Source organism: Lissotriton vulgaris, chromosome 11 (genome assembly GCF_964263255.1).
Source record: "Lissotriton vulgaris chromosome 11, aLisVul1.2, whole genome shotgun sequence".
NCBI classification, from domain to species: Eukaryota; Metazoa; Chordata; class Amphibia; order Caudata; family Salamandridae; genus Lissotriton; species Lissotriton vulgaris.
Window position 1 is genome coordinate 957,751,208 of NC_141699.1, and position 18,345 is coordinate 957,769,552.

Genomic DNA, 18,345 nt, shown 5'->3' on the forward strand with positions numbered 1-18,345 from the left:
GCGCACGTTTAGGGATACAATAATGGCCAGCTCCCTTATGCAGAAGCCCGGCACCGTAAATGTGTGGCACATGCGGCGCCCGCAGCTGCCTCACATCACAGGTCCACCGACCTATTTACATTATGTGCACTTTGTGATCTGCATGGCGCATGTTCTTTGCAGCCGGTACATTAACCCTCTGAGCTACCTTTCCATGAGTCACAACTTTCACTAGACAAAATTCTGATCTCTCTCTAGGAAGAACATTAATCACCAGAGTCATCATGACATCTTAATTGTTGCCGAAAATTGCTGAAAGTCAGGAAGGAGGCAGCAAGCGTTTTTAAAACCATAATATACTTGCAAACATGATGGCTTCACCTAAAGTCAGCATCCGGTGCGGTCACACTGGTTGCACCGCCCTAGAGCTGGCCCTTCTCAGGGGTCCTGTGACCTCAGTGACTGTTGTTCTAGGGTGTGCTGCTTCATAGGCCTGTCCTCAAGACTGGAGGTGAACTTCAGTATGGATAGTGGTGGACAAGCCTTGAAGGTTAACCTACACTTGTCATGCTAGGGTCCACCTACTGGTACGAAGACACCAGGACTTCGAAGGTGTTGCGAAGCCTTCTAAGGTCTAGCATGTGATTGTGCTCTCGCAGGAGAGTGGTCTGGTGGGCTGGTTATTAAGGCTGAACCTGGTTCCCAGTTCCAAATTCAGCAGCTCTGACCATAGTGCCACATCCTCTCCCCCACTGAACACGGAACTGCCCCACTGAGAAAAACTCCCACTGTTTTCAACTACAACCCAATTGTTGCCCGCTATAAACACCTGGTTGCGCAATTTAAATTACGCACTAGACAAGATCAATATGCGGCCTACAAAAAATAAGGAACAACATCCTAGAAGAAGCAAACACTTATAGGGAATGCAAAATTTAGTAAACCATGGGAAATGTAAGCTGTAACAACATGGTTACCTTAATGCTTTTACACTCACTATTCAGAAATCAGTGCTTTTGCCTAAAAAGTTAAGGACATGACTACAGGGCCCTGAATGGACTCATTTCAATGGCCATTGCTTATATCCTTTCAAAAAGTAAGCAGTATGGTAAAAAGACCACATCCCTGGACGCAGAGCCGCAGCACACATTTGTTTTCCAATCCACACATTTTGGTACCTCCAGTATTGGTGCACTAGTTCCAAGTCCAGGGAAAACAAAGACAAGAAAACAAAAATAGCGCTTCACTGGCAAACTCTGTAAAAGTGGCGCTAATGTGTTTCATTGTGAATAAAATCAGTTTGCTACCACTCTGTCTTACTCTATTTAGTTATTTATCTATTTTTCATATTTTTAGCCTTTTATTGCCAATTCTGCACTTTGGAATTAAAATGTCAGAAAAATACTACATTTCCAGCAAAACCGTCTTTCTTTTTTGGATCCATTTCACAGGGAAGCAAATAAAAGAAAGGAGAGGAAAGAGTGTGAGAACCCCGTCTTGAAGTCACGGTTTTCACGGGCGTCCGCAGGGGGGCAAGGAGGGTCGCTCTGAGGGGGGAGGGGGGGGGGGGGGGGGCAGCGCCCCTCCCCCCCCCCCCCCTGCGGACGCCTGCCAGTGTCTCCAAGCCCATAAATATGTACATGTATTTATATATAGCGCAAATCACTGACCGAGGTCGGTATCTAAGCGCTTGCTTAGGGAACCCGTCCTGGTATTCCCCTGTGAGATAACCCCGGCAGGGTATCCACAAGGTGAAAGCCAGGCATCCCGCCGCGAGGGGCCGTTGTGGAGATTAAGCAAGCTATTGCCCAGAGTCGCAGAGTGTGAACCCATGAGTCGAGAAGGCACCGGAGCGAGAATTATCGAGTCAGAGGAATTTTTGAGCCCAAGGCCCGCCGAGGCGGGGAATTGAACCCTGGTCCAGGGCCGATCTCAGCTTCCGGGTCCCGATCTCAGCTTCCGGGTCTGCCGCCTCTAACCCCTGAGCCACACTTCTCCACACAGATAATTCTGGTTCCAGCGAGATTAAAATGCACAGTGGAGCGGAGGACAGCTATTGTGCCTGTCCACTGCCCACCTTTACACCTTTGAAAATGTCAATTAAGCACAATGAGATAAAATGCTCGGCCTTGCCAATTATGCTCTTCCAGTGACCCGGCCACATACTACTCACAGCACAAACCTCATAAAAGCCTACACACATGTTTACCACCTACATTAAATGTGTTTGAATTTGTGTCCAGGATTTCTTCTGTGGGAGGAGAAAAATATTCAGTATTCCCTGGTAAACTTGTTATTCCCCACTCTGGGTGACAAAACTTGTAATCCCAAGATTTAGCTACAGGGCTACCAGCCTTCATAGGCAATTTCGGCCCTTTGATATCCCTCATCTAAATCTGAGAAACTTTTAATGAGGGCCTACTCGTCCCCTTCCAAAGTATATCACAGAGTTAGACTCTACCTTCATCCCAGGATGGAAAAAGACTACCTTTTCACAATGGTTTACTCACTGGGCACACACCATTAAACCTAGAAGTTACTTCAGTAAGAGTGAATAGGCCTCAACTTGGCTCTACACAAGACTGGGGTGGAAATGCTGCAATTGCTTCTCTTAAAATGGAGTATAGGTTCCTTATGTTCTATACCATTGACTATCAAAATATGTATATGCCGGCAGGAATGAGTGAATATTGATTTCAATAGGTCAACAACATAAATGTATGTACTCTTTGGAATCACAATAAAAGGTATTGGAAACGAAAAACATGAGTAGTAATTACACAATATTAAATTTTATGGAAGAATCACACGCAGCCTTATTATTCCAAACATGGTTTTGGATCTCTTTCTTTATTCAGTTGACAGTGTTTAAAAAATAACCAATGTTTTGGAGATACTGCCAATGCCCACGAAACTTTGTGAACAAAATATAAGTCAATAAAACAAAAAGCAAAACAATCATTTTTATATAAAATAGGGTTTTCATCTTAAAAATCTTAAGATTAAAAATGTTGAAATATACTTTTCAAATGTGATTTTTGCACACCAAATCTCGCAGGATGAGGTAAAGGTTTGTGATTAAACTGAGAACTACATTTAGTCCACTATTTCTTTTGCATTACTGGTCTTTTCCATGTTTCCAGGTCTGTAGGAAGAGTATGGCTGCTTATGACAAAGTGTACTGCAGTGTCTTATCCATTTATTTTAATTTAGGTTGTCCTTTTGCACCTCCATGCAGACTGTCCTTCGTCCTGTAGCTTTTTAAATTTCGGTCCAAGCAGCAGCCACCAAGCAAATCCAAGAATAACACAAACAACAGACTCCACATAATAACCGTCCAGAGTTGTTACACAAGAGCCTCCATGTTTTCCACAGAGCTGTGTGGAAGCAAATAACATGAACAAATGTAGTTAAGCTTTGGCTTATAGTTTTCATATCAAACAACATGCACAATTTTGTGGACAGTTAAAATGTTCTTGGAGAGTTTCATTGTATTGCAGTAAGGAAACAATTCAAATTGAATTTACAAGAGGAGGACTGTCTATGGAGAAGACCGGTTTTAATAAACTTTTCAGCACAATCGTTTTGCGGTCCTACCTGAAGACTCCAGATGAAAAATAAGATGATGATAAGAGCTGGCTTTTATGGTGTTAATATTAAGTTAGTCAATGTCTGTAATATTGGCCCACATGCATCATTGTGTCATTTTGCATTTCTTAATTTGCGAAAAATAAGGAATCGCAAATTAAGAAGTGCAAAATGCTATGCATCATTTTTTTCGGTATTTCTTTGTGATTCGGTAAAAATCGCAATTTTTACCGAATCCCAAACAAATACCGAATTCTTAAGTTAATTTTCGCCAAAAGGCCCATAGGAGTCAATGCAAATTGCGAGTGGCACTTAGAAAATTTCATGGGTGCAGGGGGGGGGTCCAAAGGACCCCCCCATGCACCCCTGAAATGTATTTTTCGCATCATGTTTCACACACACATGTCCTAAGGACATGTGTGTGTGAAACATGAATGTTGAAAAAAAAACATTTAAAACATTTAAAGCATTTTAAACACTTTTTCCAAATTTACCGAGTGGTTCAACCACTCGGTAAATTTGGAACCCTAATTGCGAATTTCCACTTGTCAAAGTAATGATGCATTGCTTTTAAGAAGTCGCACATCTGCGACTTCTTAAAAGCACCCGCAATTTTAGAACTCGCAACAATGTTGAGAATTCTAAAATTGCTTCATGCATCCCAAAAAGCACTTTTGCATTCGCAAACGGCCGATTTTAAGTAATCGCACCGTTTGCGACTACAAAAATGCTTGATGCATGTGGGCCATTGTATGGTAGGCGATAGGAAATTTATTCAGCACATAAATTAAGTATATGATGATGGATTCGGCCATTCCAATCCTCCAGAAGATCAAAGTTTAAGATTTCAGTCAATTGCATAGTGCTCAATGAAATATAATATTCTGATGCTGAGGAAGGGGCCTTTTCAGGTAATCGATAAAACACATACAGCTTTACCATAAAGTCCATGCAGTCAAGCGTACTGATGACAGGAATATTCTTATCACTTGAGCACACACTTCATAAGGCTCTTGTGCTAACAAGAGCACGGCGTGGGCCCCTATTGCATGAAGAGAATTAAGAATCCTAGTAAATACTTCATTAGCAAGCTTACAACACCTCCATGTTGGTCTGTTCCCAACATGCAGTATTTGCCAATAAACGTTGCTTCTAGGGAAGCCACAGAAATATGTTAGCCTAGACATTCACAACATTTTTGAACATCCCCTAAATATTAAAAGACAAAGGATCCTTCCCACAACCCCTCCCTAAAATTGTCTGCTGTGGTGAAAGGCACAGAACCAAAAGAACAAGTTACTTACCTTCGGTAACGCTTTTTCTGGTAGGTACAGTATCTGCATGTGGATTCCTTACCTTGTGAATATCCCCTTGCGTCAGCAACATTCGGAAATTCTTTTGTAGCTTCGCGCCGACGTGGACGACGTCAGAGGCATGGCATCGCACGCGACTCCGCTGACGTCACAGACACTACAATAGGCCCACCCCGGCGTGATTACATTAGTTCCGCCCTTTTTTCCGTGCCTTCGAGGCACACGGACGGACCAATGACAGTAGACATATACACAGTATACGCAGTACAAATATCAAGGTAACACACACAGTGTGAAGCAAATGCAATTAAACATTTGAAATAAACATCTCCTTGACAATAAAGTAAATACATTACAGTAACTCTTGTATAGGAGAGTGGACAACGGGGAGGCGGGTGGGTCAGTGAGGAATCCACAGGCAGATACTGTATCTACCAGAAAAAGCGTTACCGAAGACAAGTAACTTGTTCTTCTGATAGATACATCTGCCAGTGGATTCCTCACCTTGCGAATAGAGTCCCACAGCAGTCACCACTCCCGGAGGAGGGTGTCCACTCTTCTACACCAGAATCCTGAAGGACAGAGCGCGCAAAGCGGCCATCCCTCCTCACCTCAGTGTCCAAGCAATAATGCTTTGCGAAAGTGTGGAGGGAGGCCCAAGTCGCCGCTCTACAAATGTCCTCAACCGGCACACCTCTTGAAAGTGCACATGTCGAAGACTTAGCTCTAGTAGAGTGAGCTCTTATACCCTCTGGAGGATCCTTACCGGCCAAAGAGTAGCAGATCTTTATACAGAGGATGATTCATCTTGAAAGAGTTCTCTTATGTACTGCTCTTCCTTTCTTGCAGCCAGCAAACCCAACGAAGAGCTGGTCATCTATTCGATAGTCTTTAGTTCTATCAAGAAAAAAACTCACCGCCCTCTTGGGGTCCAGACGGTGTAGTCTCTCTTCCTCCTTGGAAGGGTGAGGGGGGAGGATAAAAGGTAGGAAGGGTAATGGATTGACCTAGGTGGCAGGGAGTCACTATCTTAGGGAGAAAAGCAGCCCTGGTCCTGAGAACCATTCATTCAGCATGTATGGTCAAGAATGGGGGCTTGGAACTAAGAGCTTGAAGCTCACTTACCCTCCTTGCCGAGGTAATCGCAACCAGGAAGACTGTCTTAAAAGACAAAAGCCTCATGGGACACTTGTGCAAGGGTTCGAAGGGAGAACCCATCAAGTAGCTTAAGTCAAGATTTAAGTCTCACTGAGGTACAATAAAAGGAGTCGGAGGGAACTTATTTGTGAGGCTCTTCAAAAACCTCAAAACCACAGGAGATTTGAAAAGAGACGGCTGGTCCGGCAAACAGAGAAATGCAGACTAGGCTGAAAGATAACCCTTTACAGTAGAAACAGCAAACCCTTGCTGCGCCAAAGAAAGAGCAAACTGTAGTATATCAGATAAATGGGCTTTCAAAGGGTCAACAGACTTCTCCCCACACCAAGAGACAAATTTAGACCATCTATAAGAATAAATTGATTTAGTGGAGTCACGCCTAGCCGATATGACATCCACCACATTTTATTTGAGAGAAACAGAATTCAGGTTGCCCCGTTCAATCTCCAGACATGAAGGTGTAATGTCTGGAGGTGGGGGTGTAAAACCTGCCTCTCCATTTGAGAGAGGAGATCTACCCTGAACGGGAGACGGAGTGGCGGGCGAGAGAGGTGGAGAAGATCCGTGTACCACACCCTTCTTGGCCAATCCGGGATGAGCAGAATAACTTGGGCCCAGTCTTGGCGAATCTTCCTCAGAACCCGAGGAATCAAAGGTATGGGAGGAAACGCGCAAAGGAGTTGACTTCCCCAACTCAACTGAAACGCGTCCCCCAAGGCTCCTTGCATCGGATACTGGAGACTGCAGAATGACGGGCAGTGAGCATTCTCGTGAGTGGCGAACAGGTCCACCTGAGGAGTCCCCCCACGTCCGAAAGATGTGACGAACCACCTCTGGGTGAATCCTCCACTCGTGGTCGGCCGAGAACTGCCGACTGAGACGGTCTGCTCGCACGTTCAGAACTCCGGCCAGATGATTTGCCATCAGACAAATCTGATGGTCCTGAACCAAGGACCAGAGGCGCAGAGCCTCCCTGCAGAGACACTGCGACCCCACACCTCCCTGCTTGTTGATCTACCCCATCGCGGTCATGTTGTCCGTCAGGACTTGTACCGACAGACCGCGAAGGGAAGGGAGGAAGGCCTTGAGCGCTAAACGTATCGCCTGCAATTCCTGAAGGTTGATGTGAAGCAACCTTTCCTCTGGAGACCAAAGACCCTTGACCTCCAGATCCCCCAGATGAGCACCCCACCCTAGAGTGGATGCATCCGTTATCACTGTGGCCACCGAAGGAGGTTGATGAAAAGGCTTTCCCTGATACAGATTGCCTTCCACACTCCACCAAGACAGATCCGCCACAGTTTCTCTGGAGATCCTCACCGACTCCCTGAGATCTCCGTTGTGTTGAAACCACTGCCTGCGGAGGCACCACTGGAGCACCCTCATATGCCAGCGTGCATGGTTGACCAACAGTATGCAGGAAGCCATCAGACCGAGCAGGCGAAGGACCATCAGGACTGGAACGCCCGCTCCATTGTAGAATAAAGGAATCATTTCCTGTATGTCGCGAATCCTTTGAGGTGGAGGGAATGCACAACATACAGTTGTGTCCAGTACAGCACCTATGAACAGGTTGCGTTGGGAGGGCACCAGGTGAGACTTGGGTACATTTATTGAAAAACCCAACCGGTACAACAACTGAGTTGTCTCCTGCAGATGCTGGAGCACTTTCTCTGACGACTCTGCTTTGATCAGCCAGTCGTCCAAATAGAGGAATACTGGAATCCCCGACCTTCTGAGATGTGCTGCCACCACTGCCATCACCTTGGTGAAGACTCGAGGCGCAGTAGTAATTCCAAAAAGAAGGACTGCAAACTGATAGTGTTGCGATCCCACCGTAAAACGGAGATAATTCCTGTGCGACTTCAGGATTGGGATGTGGAAATACGCATCCTGCAAGTCGAACGACACCATCCAGTCTTCTTCCAGCAGCTCTTGAAGAACCTGTGCCAGGATGAGCATCTTGAATTTCTCTTGTTTTAGATAGAGATTCAAGATCCTGAGATCCAGGATTGGAAGAAGCCTGCCATCCTTTTTGGGTATCAGAAAATACCGGGAGTAGCATCCCTGACCCCTTTCCTGCTCTGGGACCACCGCTATCGCACCCTTTCTTAACAGTGTCTTCACTTCCTCCTGTAGAAGTAACAGATGTTCCTCCGTGCAAAAACCTTGGCAAGGAGGATAATTGGGAGGGAATTCCCGAAAGGGAAGGGCATACCCATTTTCTACGAGATTGAGAACCCAAAGATCTGATTTAACAGATTCCCAATCCCATAGAAAGTAGGTAAGCCGACCCCCCACCGGACCCACATGATCCTGAATGGCGGATCTAGGGCTGCTTTTCTGAGGCTGGAGGGTTGGAGGAGGTAGAGGAGGAAGAGGCTTGACGACCTAGAGGTCGAGCCCTTTTTCTTTCTCTATGTCTTGTACATCTGATTCTGCTGCTGCTGCTGCTGCTGACCTTGCCGACAGTTGCGAAAGGAAGAGCGTCCAAAGCCTCTGAACCTCTTGGCTGTAGAACCTCTGACTTGAAGCCCTAAAGATTTGGCAGTAGCCATACTGTCCTTAAATCTTTCTAAGGCAGTATCAGCCTTTTTGCCAAAGAGCAAAGAGACCAGATCCATCGAACGGCAGATCCAGCAAAGCAGCTTGAACATCTGCTGAAAAGTCTGAAGTTTTCAGCCAAGCCGATCTCCTTGTGGCAACTGCAGTGCCCATGATAAGTGCCACCGAGTCTGCAGTGTCCAATCCGCTTTGCATCACTTGACGTGCCGCTGCCTGTGTGTCAGATAACGCCTCCTCAAAATCCTTCCTGCTGTCATCAGGGATCTTAGGAGCCAAAGAACGTAGAGTATCCATAAGGGCATGTACATACCTCCCCATAAGGCAAGTGGCATTAGTTGACTTCAACGCCATACTCGCAGAGGAGAAGGTCTTTTTAGCCACCTGATCTTGCTTCTTGGCATCCTTATCACCAGGCACTCACAGTCTTTTTAGAACAGGCTGCTTGTATGACCAGACTCTCAGGTGAAGGATGAGACGTCAGAAAAGCAGGGTTTTCAGGCGCAACCCTGTACCTTCTCGCCACACTCTTGGAAACCGCCGGTGCTGTTAGAGGCTTTTCTATACCTCCATAATAGGGTCCGTTAAGCCCTCATTAAACGGAAGCAATGGCTACACCACCGAGCTGGGTGAATGTAAAACTTCTGTAAGAAGATTGGACTTAGAACTCCACTGTTGGCAAAGTCAATTGCAGAAGTTCCGCTGCCTTCCTCATCACCACATGATAAGGCTGGACGTCCTTTGAAGGCGCATCAGAACTGGATGGTAACTCCCACTCCGTAGGAAAATCCAGGCCACTAGCATCAGCTAGATCCTCAAAGTAGTCATCCTCCAGCTCACCTTCCTCCATATCAGGATATGACTCCATATAAAACTCTGCTCCTCCATAAGGCGCTGTGCCTCCCTCCTGGACCTCTCCTTAACATGCCTCGCCGCCGGATCCACTAACGACTCCAACGGAGTCGGAGCCGACGTCTGTATCGAATCCGATGGTCCAGTGGGTTGCCCTCAAAGTCGACCTGGAGCGGGCGGCGCCGGTACCGGCGTCGACGACCTCGGCGGAACCGGGTATTGCTATTGCGGCGTCGGAGCCGGCATGAACGGCGCCGGAGCATAAGAGTGGGGGACTCCTAAATTGAAGGCCAGAGGACCCATAGGACCCGAAGGTGCGCCAGAGGGGTACCACGCCCTTGAAAAGACACCATACATTGGGTTTAAAAACGCTGATGGGTCCTGGCCTGGGGCTGGAAAAGGTGGGTGAAGACCCTCAGGCTGGTCTTGAGGAGGGTTCGGATTCGGCCCTTCAATAGGCGCAGAATCCTCATCCACATGAACTTCTTCCTCCTCTCGGGCTGGGAACTGCGCCGGAGACGGATTCGAAGCCCGAGTCGGCGAATGAGCTTGCGACTCCGAAGGCGAAGCCTCACCTTCCTGATCCGAGACATCCAGCGTGACCACCTTGGAACGTACCTTCTTCGGTGACCTCGACCTAGAGTGCGACCCCTTACCGGAATGACGTCGGGACTCATGTCTCTTCTTCTTATGTCTCCTCCTCGACTTCGAAGCATGGTCTGAAGCGGACTTCGAAGTCGACTCCTCTCGAGATCTGGATCTTGACTTTGACCTCGACCTCACCCATCTCGAACGAGATCTCGAAGATTTTCTTCCTTTGTCACCCTTCAGCTTCGCCACCAGAAGTTTGGTCTCTCTTTCCCGCAGGGCCTTCGGGTTCTTCTTCCGACAAGATGAACATCCATCCACATCATGGTCAGAACCTAAGCACCATATGCAGTCCTCGTGCGGGTCAGTGATGGACATAATTTTTCCGCATTCCCTGCAGGGCTTGAAAGCGGTCTTCTTTGTCGACATCGTGTTGAAACAAAGAAGCAGAAAAGCAAAGATAAAGGCAACAAAGTCACTAGTTAGCTACTGAGATTCCCCGAAACCGTTAGCGTCGACGACGTGGAAAAAAGGGAACTGATGTCGTCACGCCGGCGTGGGCCTATTGTAGTGTCGGTGACGTCAGCGGAGTCGAGTGCGATGCCGGGCTAGTGTCAAACTACAACTATGGGTTCTGGCAATCCATATCTTTCCGATTTGTCAAGCTCACTTGCATTCATCAATGAGGTCTTTTCCAGAAACAAAATCTTTTAATTTACCCTTTAAAAGGAAAATGTAGGAAATGTGGCTAAGTAGGCAGCATTTTCACCAGAGACAAATGTGAAACCATGACTTGAAGAACGTAGGTGGCAACATCTTCCCATAATGCAGTGCAGTGAAAACTGGTCTCCGTTCATTAGACAGACAAGTAGGAGAAACTAGATCCAGCATTATTTCATGTTCACCTCGTCACTCCTATACATGGTTTTTATGAAGTCAATTAAAATACCAATTAACTGAGAGCTACGAATACGAACAAGTAATTTTATATTTTCAGTTAAGGAATCTCCATTAATTTCCACAAACATTAAATACAATAGCATGTTTGTCCCTTGTTAAAAATAGAGAGTAAGTGTGGGGAAAACTCACCATCACAAATGTGTTAACACGTTAACAAATGTCCAGTTAAACCGGAAAGTAATTGTTTTCTGAAACAGATTCACCTTTTCTTAACAAAAACCAAAAGCCGCTGTTTTATTTCTAACCTGACTTGGGCTGTACCGTCAGTTGTTGAAGAAAAAAAACTTCTCCACCCCACAATGGATTTAGTTACTGCTACGCCATCACATACAATACTGTTCATGGAGCTGAAATGAATGGCGAGGCTATTGTTTGAAGAAGATGCATTAGGAAAGTTCAGTCACATATGTAAGTTGTTATTTTTTTTCCTCCAAATAAGTCTTTCGAAGCACATGGTATATAGCGACTCTTTTCTTAGATGGCAATGAGCATAGGAACTGACTCCATGTTAGATTGTTTTTGGCACAGTGGATGAGAGTAATATGGAGTGGTGAGTGAACACAATATGGTGCACGTGTATAGCACAATAAATTATGCAAGTAAGAGAAAGAAGAGATCAGAGCAGCAGTGGAGGACCACTGCTAAACACCCACTTGTCTGATGTGTTTCCTGCCAGCAAGCGAGGGAATCTTGGAGCCTGCCCGACCGGGGTTAGTTGGTTGAGGGGTAGGCAGGAGGAGTCACTGTTTGGAAGTGGAAGGATGTCCTTTACCACTGCCCTGGTTGCCACTAGAGTACCCACTCTGACTGTTGGTGGTGGTGGTGGTGGGCTTGCTGCTGCCCACAGTAGAAGGGCGTAGGGTCTGGGGAGTTTGTCTTGGCGCTTGCCCAGTAGTGTTGCCTTCGAAAGGAGCTCCTAGGTACAGATGTTTGAGGAGCACCCATTGTCTTAATAGTGTCCATCTCTTTTTTTTACTTTTCAGTTTTTCCATTGAAGGTATACTTCAATTCAATGCTGAAAAGCATCAACCACATGTGGCAATCTACAATTACACAAACCAATAAAAAACAAGTAAGAAACATATCCCGCAACAGTGTGAGCTGGAGTACAGAAATGAGGAAAGTGGAATGTAGTGCCAGAGGCACTTCTATGCATTGGGACCACGTGATGACCTTTGACTACCATTGTTTTAATCGATTTCATGTGTTTTAAATTACTCTATCATTATTTCCTGCACATGCATTTTGCCTTGAAGATCAATTTTATGTCTCCTTGTAGCTTCAGAGAGGGTGTGTTTCACAGGAACAGAACATGTGGGATGTGTGTGTGAAAGCATAAGTGAGAAATGTGTGGAATGTACTTATCTGTCTCAGAGTGTAGCGTTATATGCAGTGGTCCCAAATGTGCATTATGTTGTACATTGGGAAGTTTTATGAAGTTTTTACTATTCGCTTTGACATGCCCTCATAGCATCTTGAATTCTGACTCTGGAGCTCTGCACACACAAGCATGTCCCCAGCCTACTCACGTTATTTAGGTTATTCACATTCAAGATTGTTGTCTGTACTTTTGGAGAGGTTTTCTACTTTTGCAAGCTTTACTAAGTTAAGGAGTTGGAACGTGTGGGAGCACAGGATAATACGTGAGAACTCCTATGTCTTTGGAATGCTTGCATGGAGATAGGCCATCTGCAGTATGTTTCCTTGGTGCAGAGGAGGTCTTCTTGGAAACGTCTAGTGCATTGAGATTATTATAAAACTTTGGTTTCTTGACTTGGAAGGGTGGATTTTGGACCAGACGGACAGACGAGTCTATTCAGTGTGGCAGTTCCTGGCTTGCGGAGTCTTTTAACCCCAGGGTTGTGACTTCCCCAGTCTGGTGTGGGCGGAGATGAAATTACTGCGGCCCGTGAGGCATTTTCTCTGATTATTGGCATTGTGATGTGTGAGAGTGTCAGTGGGCAACTACAAAAAGACCACAACCCACAACCTCCCTCAACCAATCCCCCGAAGAAACTGGAACAAAATCACCACCGACCAGCTCTTCACTTCGCTTCACAAAAACCCTCCTGCCAAATCATCAGACTCAAACCAAGCTGCCACCAACCTCACACAATGGATCACCCACAGCGCCGATGAACTAGCACCCTTGAAAAACCATCAAATCAAGCAAAGTAGCAAAAAAGCCCCCTGGTTCAACGATGACCTTAAGACATCCAAGAAGTTCTGTCGTACCCTCGAGAAAGCCTGGAGAAAAAACCCAACCACTGACAACCTGACCGCCCTCAAGAACGCCACCTGCAAACACCACCAACGGATCCGATCCACCAAGAAATCAGCATTCAAGGCTCGACTTGACAACAACGCCCACAACAGCAAGGAACTATTCAACATCGTCAAAGAATTTACCAACCCCACCGCCGGCACCAACGACATCACCCCATCCCAAGACCTCTGCGACTCCCTAGCCTCTTTCTTCCACAACAAAATCGCCGACATACATAACAGCTTTGAAAACCAGTCCGGAGACCAGTCCACTCCACCCACCCCCGAACCAAATCCCCCCTCTACCAACCTTTGCGCCTGGGACCCAATCACCACTGAAGACACCATCCACCAGATGAACTACATCCACTCAGGATCGCCTGCCGACCCATGTCCCAACAACATTTTCAACAAAGCAGACTCCATCATCGCACCCCATCTCCGAGACGTCATCAACTGCTCCCTCAACTCCGCTACCTTCCCGGAAAGCTGGAAACATGCCGAACTCAGCGCTCTTCTGAAGAAACCCACAGCAGACCCCACTGAACTTAAAAACTACCACTCAATCTCGCTCCTCCCATTCCCTGCCAAAGTTATTGAGAAAGCTGTCAACAGTCAGCTCGCCGCCTTCCTCGAATCCAGCAAATCCCTCGACCCTTCAAAGTCCGGCTTCCGAGCCAAACACAGCACCGAAACCGCCCTCATCGCAGCAGCAGACGACATTCGAACACTACTGGACAACGGAGAAACAGTTGCCCTCATCCTACTTGACCTCTCCGCAGCCTTCGACACAGTCTGTCACAGCACCCTCATACAACGCCTCAACAACGTCGGAATACAAGGAAAAGCATTGGACTGGATCATCTCGTTCCTCGCCGGAAGAACCCAGAGAGTCCGCCTTCCCCCTTTCAGATCGGAGCCCACCGAAGTCATCTGCGGCGTACCACAAGGATATTCACTCAGTCCCACCCAACACAACCTCAACATCATCTCCTACGCAGACGACATCCAGCTGATCCTCTCCCTCACCAAAGACCCAAACACCGCCAAAACCAACTTACACGAAGGAATGATAGATGTAGCCGAGTGGATGAAGAACAGCCGTCTAAAACTGAACTCGGACAAAACGGAAGTCCTAATCCTAGGCTCATCCCCCTCTGCTTGGGACGACTCATGGTGGCCACCGGCCCTGGGAACAGCACTCATACCAACGGACCACGCACGTAACCTGGGGTTCATCCTGGACTCCTCCCTCTCGATGACCAGACAAGTCAACGCCGTTTCTTCATCATGCTTCAACATCCTTCGCATGCTCCAAAAAATATTCCGTTGGATCCCCACCGAAACAAGAAAAACGGTCACCCACGCACTAGTCACAAGCCGACTGGATTACGGAAACACCCTTTACGCCGGAACCACAGCCAAACTACAGAAAAAACTCCAACGCATCCAAAACGCCTCAGCCAGACTCATACTAGACATTCCCCGCCAAGCTCACATTTCCGGCCACTTGAAAGACCTCCACTGGCTCCCCGTCAACAAGAGGATAACGTTCCGACTCCTCACCCACGCACACAAAGCCCTCTACGACCTAGGACCCGAATGCCTCTACACGCGCCTGTCTTTTTACACCCCCACCCGCCAACTTCGCTCGTCCAATCAGGCCCTCGCCACTATTCCGCGCATCCACAGATCCACCATGGGGGGGGGGGGGGGGGGGGGGGGTGGAGATCCTTCTCCTACTTAGCGGCCAAAACCTGGAATTCTCTCCCCACCTACCTCCGCCTTACACAGAACAACCTCTCCTTCAGCAAACAACTTAAAACTTGGATATTCGATAAGTAAAGTCACCCCCCCTCCTCCCACAAGCGCCTTGAGACCCTCTGGGTGAGTAGTGCGCTATACAAATTTCTGAACTTGAACTTACTCCTGGGTCAGAAACTACAGATATGAATCCAGTAGATTCGAATCCAATAAGATTAATACCTACTTTTAGTGACCAGGAACATCAAGTGAGGAAAATTATCCTCAAGAATTGGCATATTGTCAAAACAGACCTGACTCTTTCACAGGTACTCCCTCACTCCCCTTCGATCATGTTTAGAAGGGCTCCTTCTATGCGGGACAGTCTGGTGAGAACTAGCCCGGAAGTTATGTAGTCATCCACAACATGGCTTTCCCTTAAAAATGGTTTCTACAAATGCAACAGTTGCAGGGCTTGCAAATTCGGTATAAATAATACGGATTATATCGATGCATTTGATTCTAAATCCATTCAGGTTAAGGGTCGCTACACTTGCCACACTGAGTATGCTGTCTACATACTTGAATGCTCTTGTCACCTCAAGTATGTGGGCAGTACGAAGCTCCAGGTGTTTAACTGCACTTGCAACATCTGCGCACCATTGTTAATACAGACCACAATCATCCGGTAGCCCGCCATTTCAACCTAGTACACAGTAACAGTAACAATCTGAATGATCTCACGTACTTTGTTATTGATGCGGTTCCTAAACTTCCCAGAGGGGGTAATAGAGAAAAACGGCTACGCCAGTTAGAGTCTCAATGCATCTTGACAGTAGACACAAAAATGCCAAATGGATTGAATACAGAAAAGACTTACACAACTTTTTGTAATTGTTTTCTCCATCACAGTATATGCCCTGTACGATCTATAATGAATTTATTGTTAGTGGCCAGTGTGATTTTTTTACCTATTTTTATAGCGTTGAGTCTGGATACTTGTCAGGTGTTTTACTATGTACATGCACAGCTTTTTATGTATTTATTCCAGAGAATTTTCTATTATTCCATATTTAGGACTGTGTTGTCTATCCCCAATCTTAGTCAGTTTTTAGCCACTATTGGTGGGGTTTTAACTGTAGTGATGGGCTTTTAGAGAACTAGGTTTTAATTGGTATTTTGGATATTCTGTACTGGGGATTACATAACTAGGGGGTCTATTTTTATTCGGATTTTCATATTTTTGCATTTGTTACACATCTCAACATAGTAATCCCCGGATGTATTATCCTATCCACTATAGACAGTAACATATTTTAATATGATTTACATTGTTGCTGCTACACTATGACACTTTACTGCTGGCTAGATTTTGCACATTCTGTGAATAATGGATTCATCCAGTGATAACAACATGCTGCTTGCTATAATCACAGTTGATCTTTCGAGTTGTCAGACAAATTAGACTTTGAAAACTCCTTCAATATGTTTTCCAATGTTTGTAGTATCCTTTGCACTGTTTGCACAACCTGATTTTACAGAGACAACCCATGTTATTTGAATATATTATATACATATATCTTATATATACATTTGACTAGGCTTAGTCACATGCCAGTCGTGGGTCTCTGATCAATACTTTTTGGTGATTTGCACGCTTTCAAAACTGCATTGTGTTGACATCCTTTGGGAGAGGTATATGTACCGGATTTCAATATTGGAAACTCTACATACCACCGTTAGACTCCCTGTCAAACAGAATCATTCATATTACACGTGTCACATATTTCACTTTTCATACACTTGCACTTTTCGCCACTCCTCATTACGATGGTACACCGACAACAAGGAAACATAATATTTCTTTGCAGGGATATTTATATGCACGTTTTGCATATACCACACCTTAATATTGGCCCACTTGACCACACTCTACTGCCATATTCTACATGATCAGTTTCAATATGTATTAGGGTGTGATTCAAGTCCACTTTTTATTATGCTGTGGTTCATTTATATTACCTGCACAATTCTCTGTATTGAGTACTGCTTGTAGTATGTTGTCTATGTCCATCCAATTAGTAGGCGTGACACCCTGTATAGCACTATTTAATGATACGCCTGTTTCTAGCACGTCATGTGATCAAGACTGGGGTGACCCGGTCGAAACGAGTCATGCTGTGGTGGTCAATTTGAAAATAAACACACTTTATTCCTCAAGCCTACCTGTTCTTTTTCCTGCCCCCTGTGGCTTTGTGTCCGATTACTTGCATTTAACAGTGCTTATTTCTTGCAGTGGGTGTCCAGTATTATCAACATTATCTGCTTGTATTTTTATCCCATGCATTTAACAGTTGCATTTAACTTCTGTGTTATTATTGCTTGGTAATATATATAAATCTCTATATATACATTTGCATATTGTTTCATTTGACATCTGGAAAAGCCTATCTGTTGGAGAGTGTTGCACAAATAAAACCCCATGCTTTGTTCTGAACACTGTTTTGATTGGACTCATTTTATGAGAGTGAAACCCATTATCAGGTCTTTCCTTGCTTTGCCGTGTGTGTCGCCTGTGTGTGGGAGTGCTGTATTTCTTTAATTTGGGAGTGAAAAGCAAGACAGTGGAAGAATACGCTGATGTTTCTCCGTTTGCATGGGTCCCCACAACAGAGGTGTGCATGTACGCATGGGTATAACAAAGAAACAGGAGTGGAAAATAAGGCAAATAAGGCTCAGTGTTTGAGAGAAGTCAGTGCAAGGTTGCGGGAGTGCTGGCAGCTCTGAAGCTTTTGGTCATGCCAGAAGGTGTTGGTGGCCAGGAGGGCTTAATCTTAATGGTTGGGAATGATGCCCAACCGCCTAAGGGGTGGTGTTGGGGGTCCTCGAATCAGTTTTTCAGGCCTAATAGGTGTCTCAGTGCCACCCATACTAACAATCATAGTCTTTATTTGGGAACCGGGTAGCTTGGAGACGCTTAGGGCCTCATGTTCTTCTTCACAAGATTCAGAGTCGGAGAAGATAAACGCCTATGGGCTTGGCGAGGACTGAAGCAGAGGAGCTCCGGTGGGATCGGGTTCTTTGCCTTCCCTGACATTGTGTTCACTAAAGATGGTGGAGGTGTGTATTCAGGTTCTACTTCTGAATCTTCTGCAGTGCCCACCGTCACTCACATGGATACGGAAGAGTGTTCTTTGAACAGAAGGTGAGGCAGGCCTTGCACGTGGGGTCGCTGTGGTCAGAGGAGAGGTAAGGATTGCACATCTCGTGGTGGTCAATCCACTGGAACTTCGAGTGGCAATTGGGGCAGTAGTGGAAGCGCGTTCTTTCCATTACT

General features: G+C 45.9%; 1 protein-coding gene across 1 annotated transcript in view; it reads right to left on the minus strand.

Annotated features, from left to right (window-relative positions):
* Positions 1-2,810: 2,810 nt before the first annotated feature.
* SLC33A1 (solute carrier family 33 member 1) overlaps positions 2,811-18,345 on the minus strand; it is a 235,993-nt gene continuing 220,458 nt past the window's right edge. The window contains exon 7 of the mRNA XM_086944123.1: positions 2,811-3,356. Coding sequence (XP_086800249.1) covers positions 3,189-3,356 — 168 coding nt within the window. The 3' untranslated portion in view covers positions 2,811-3,188. The remainder of the gene's footprint in view (positions 3,357-18,345) is intronic.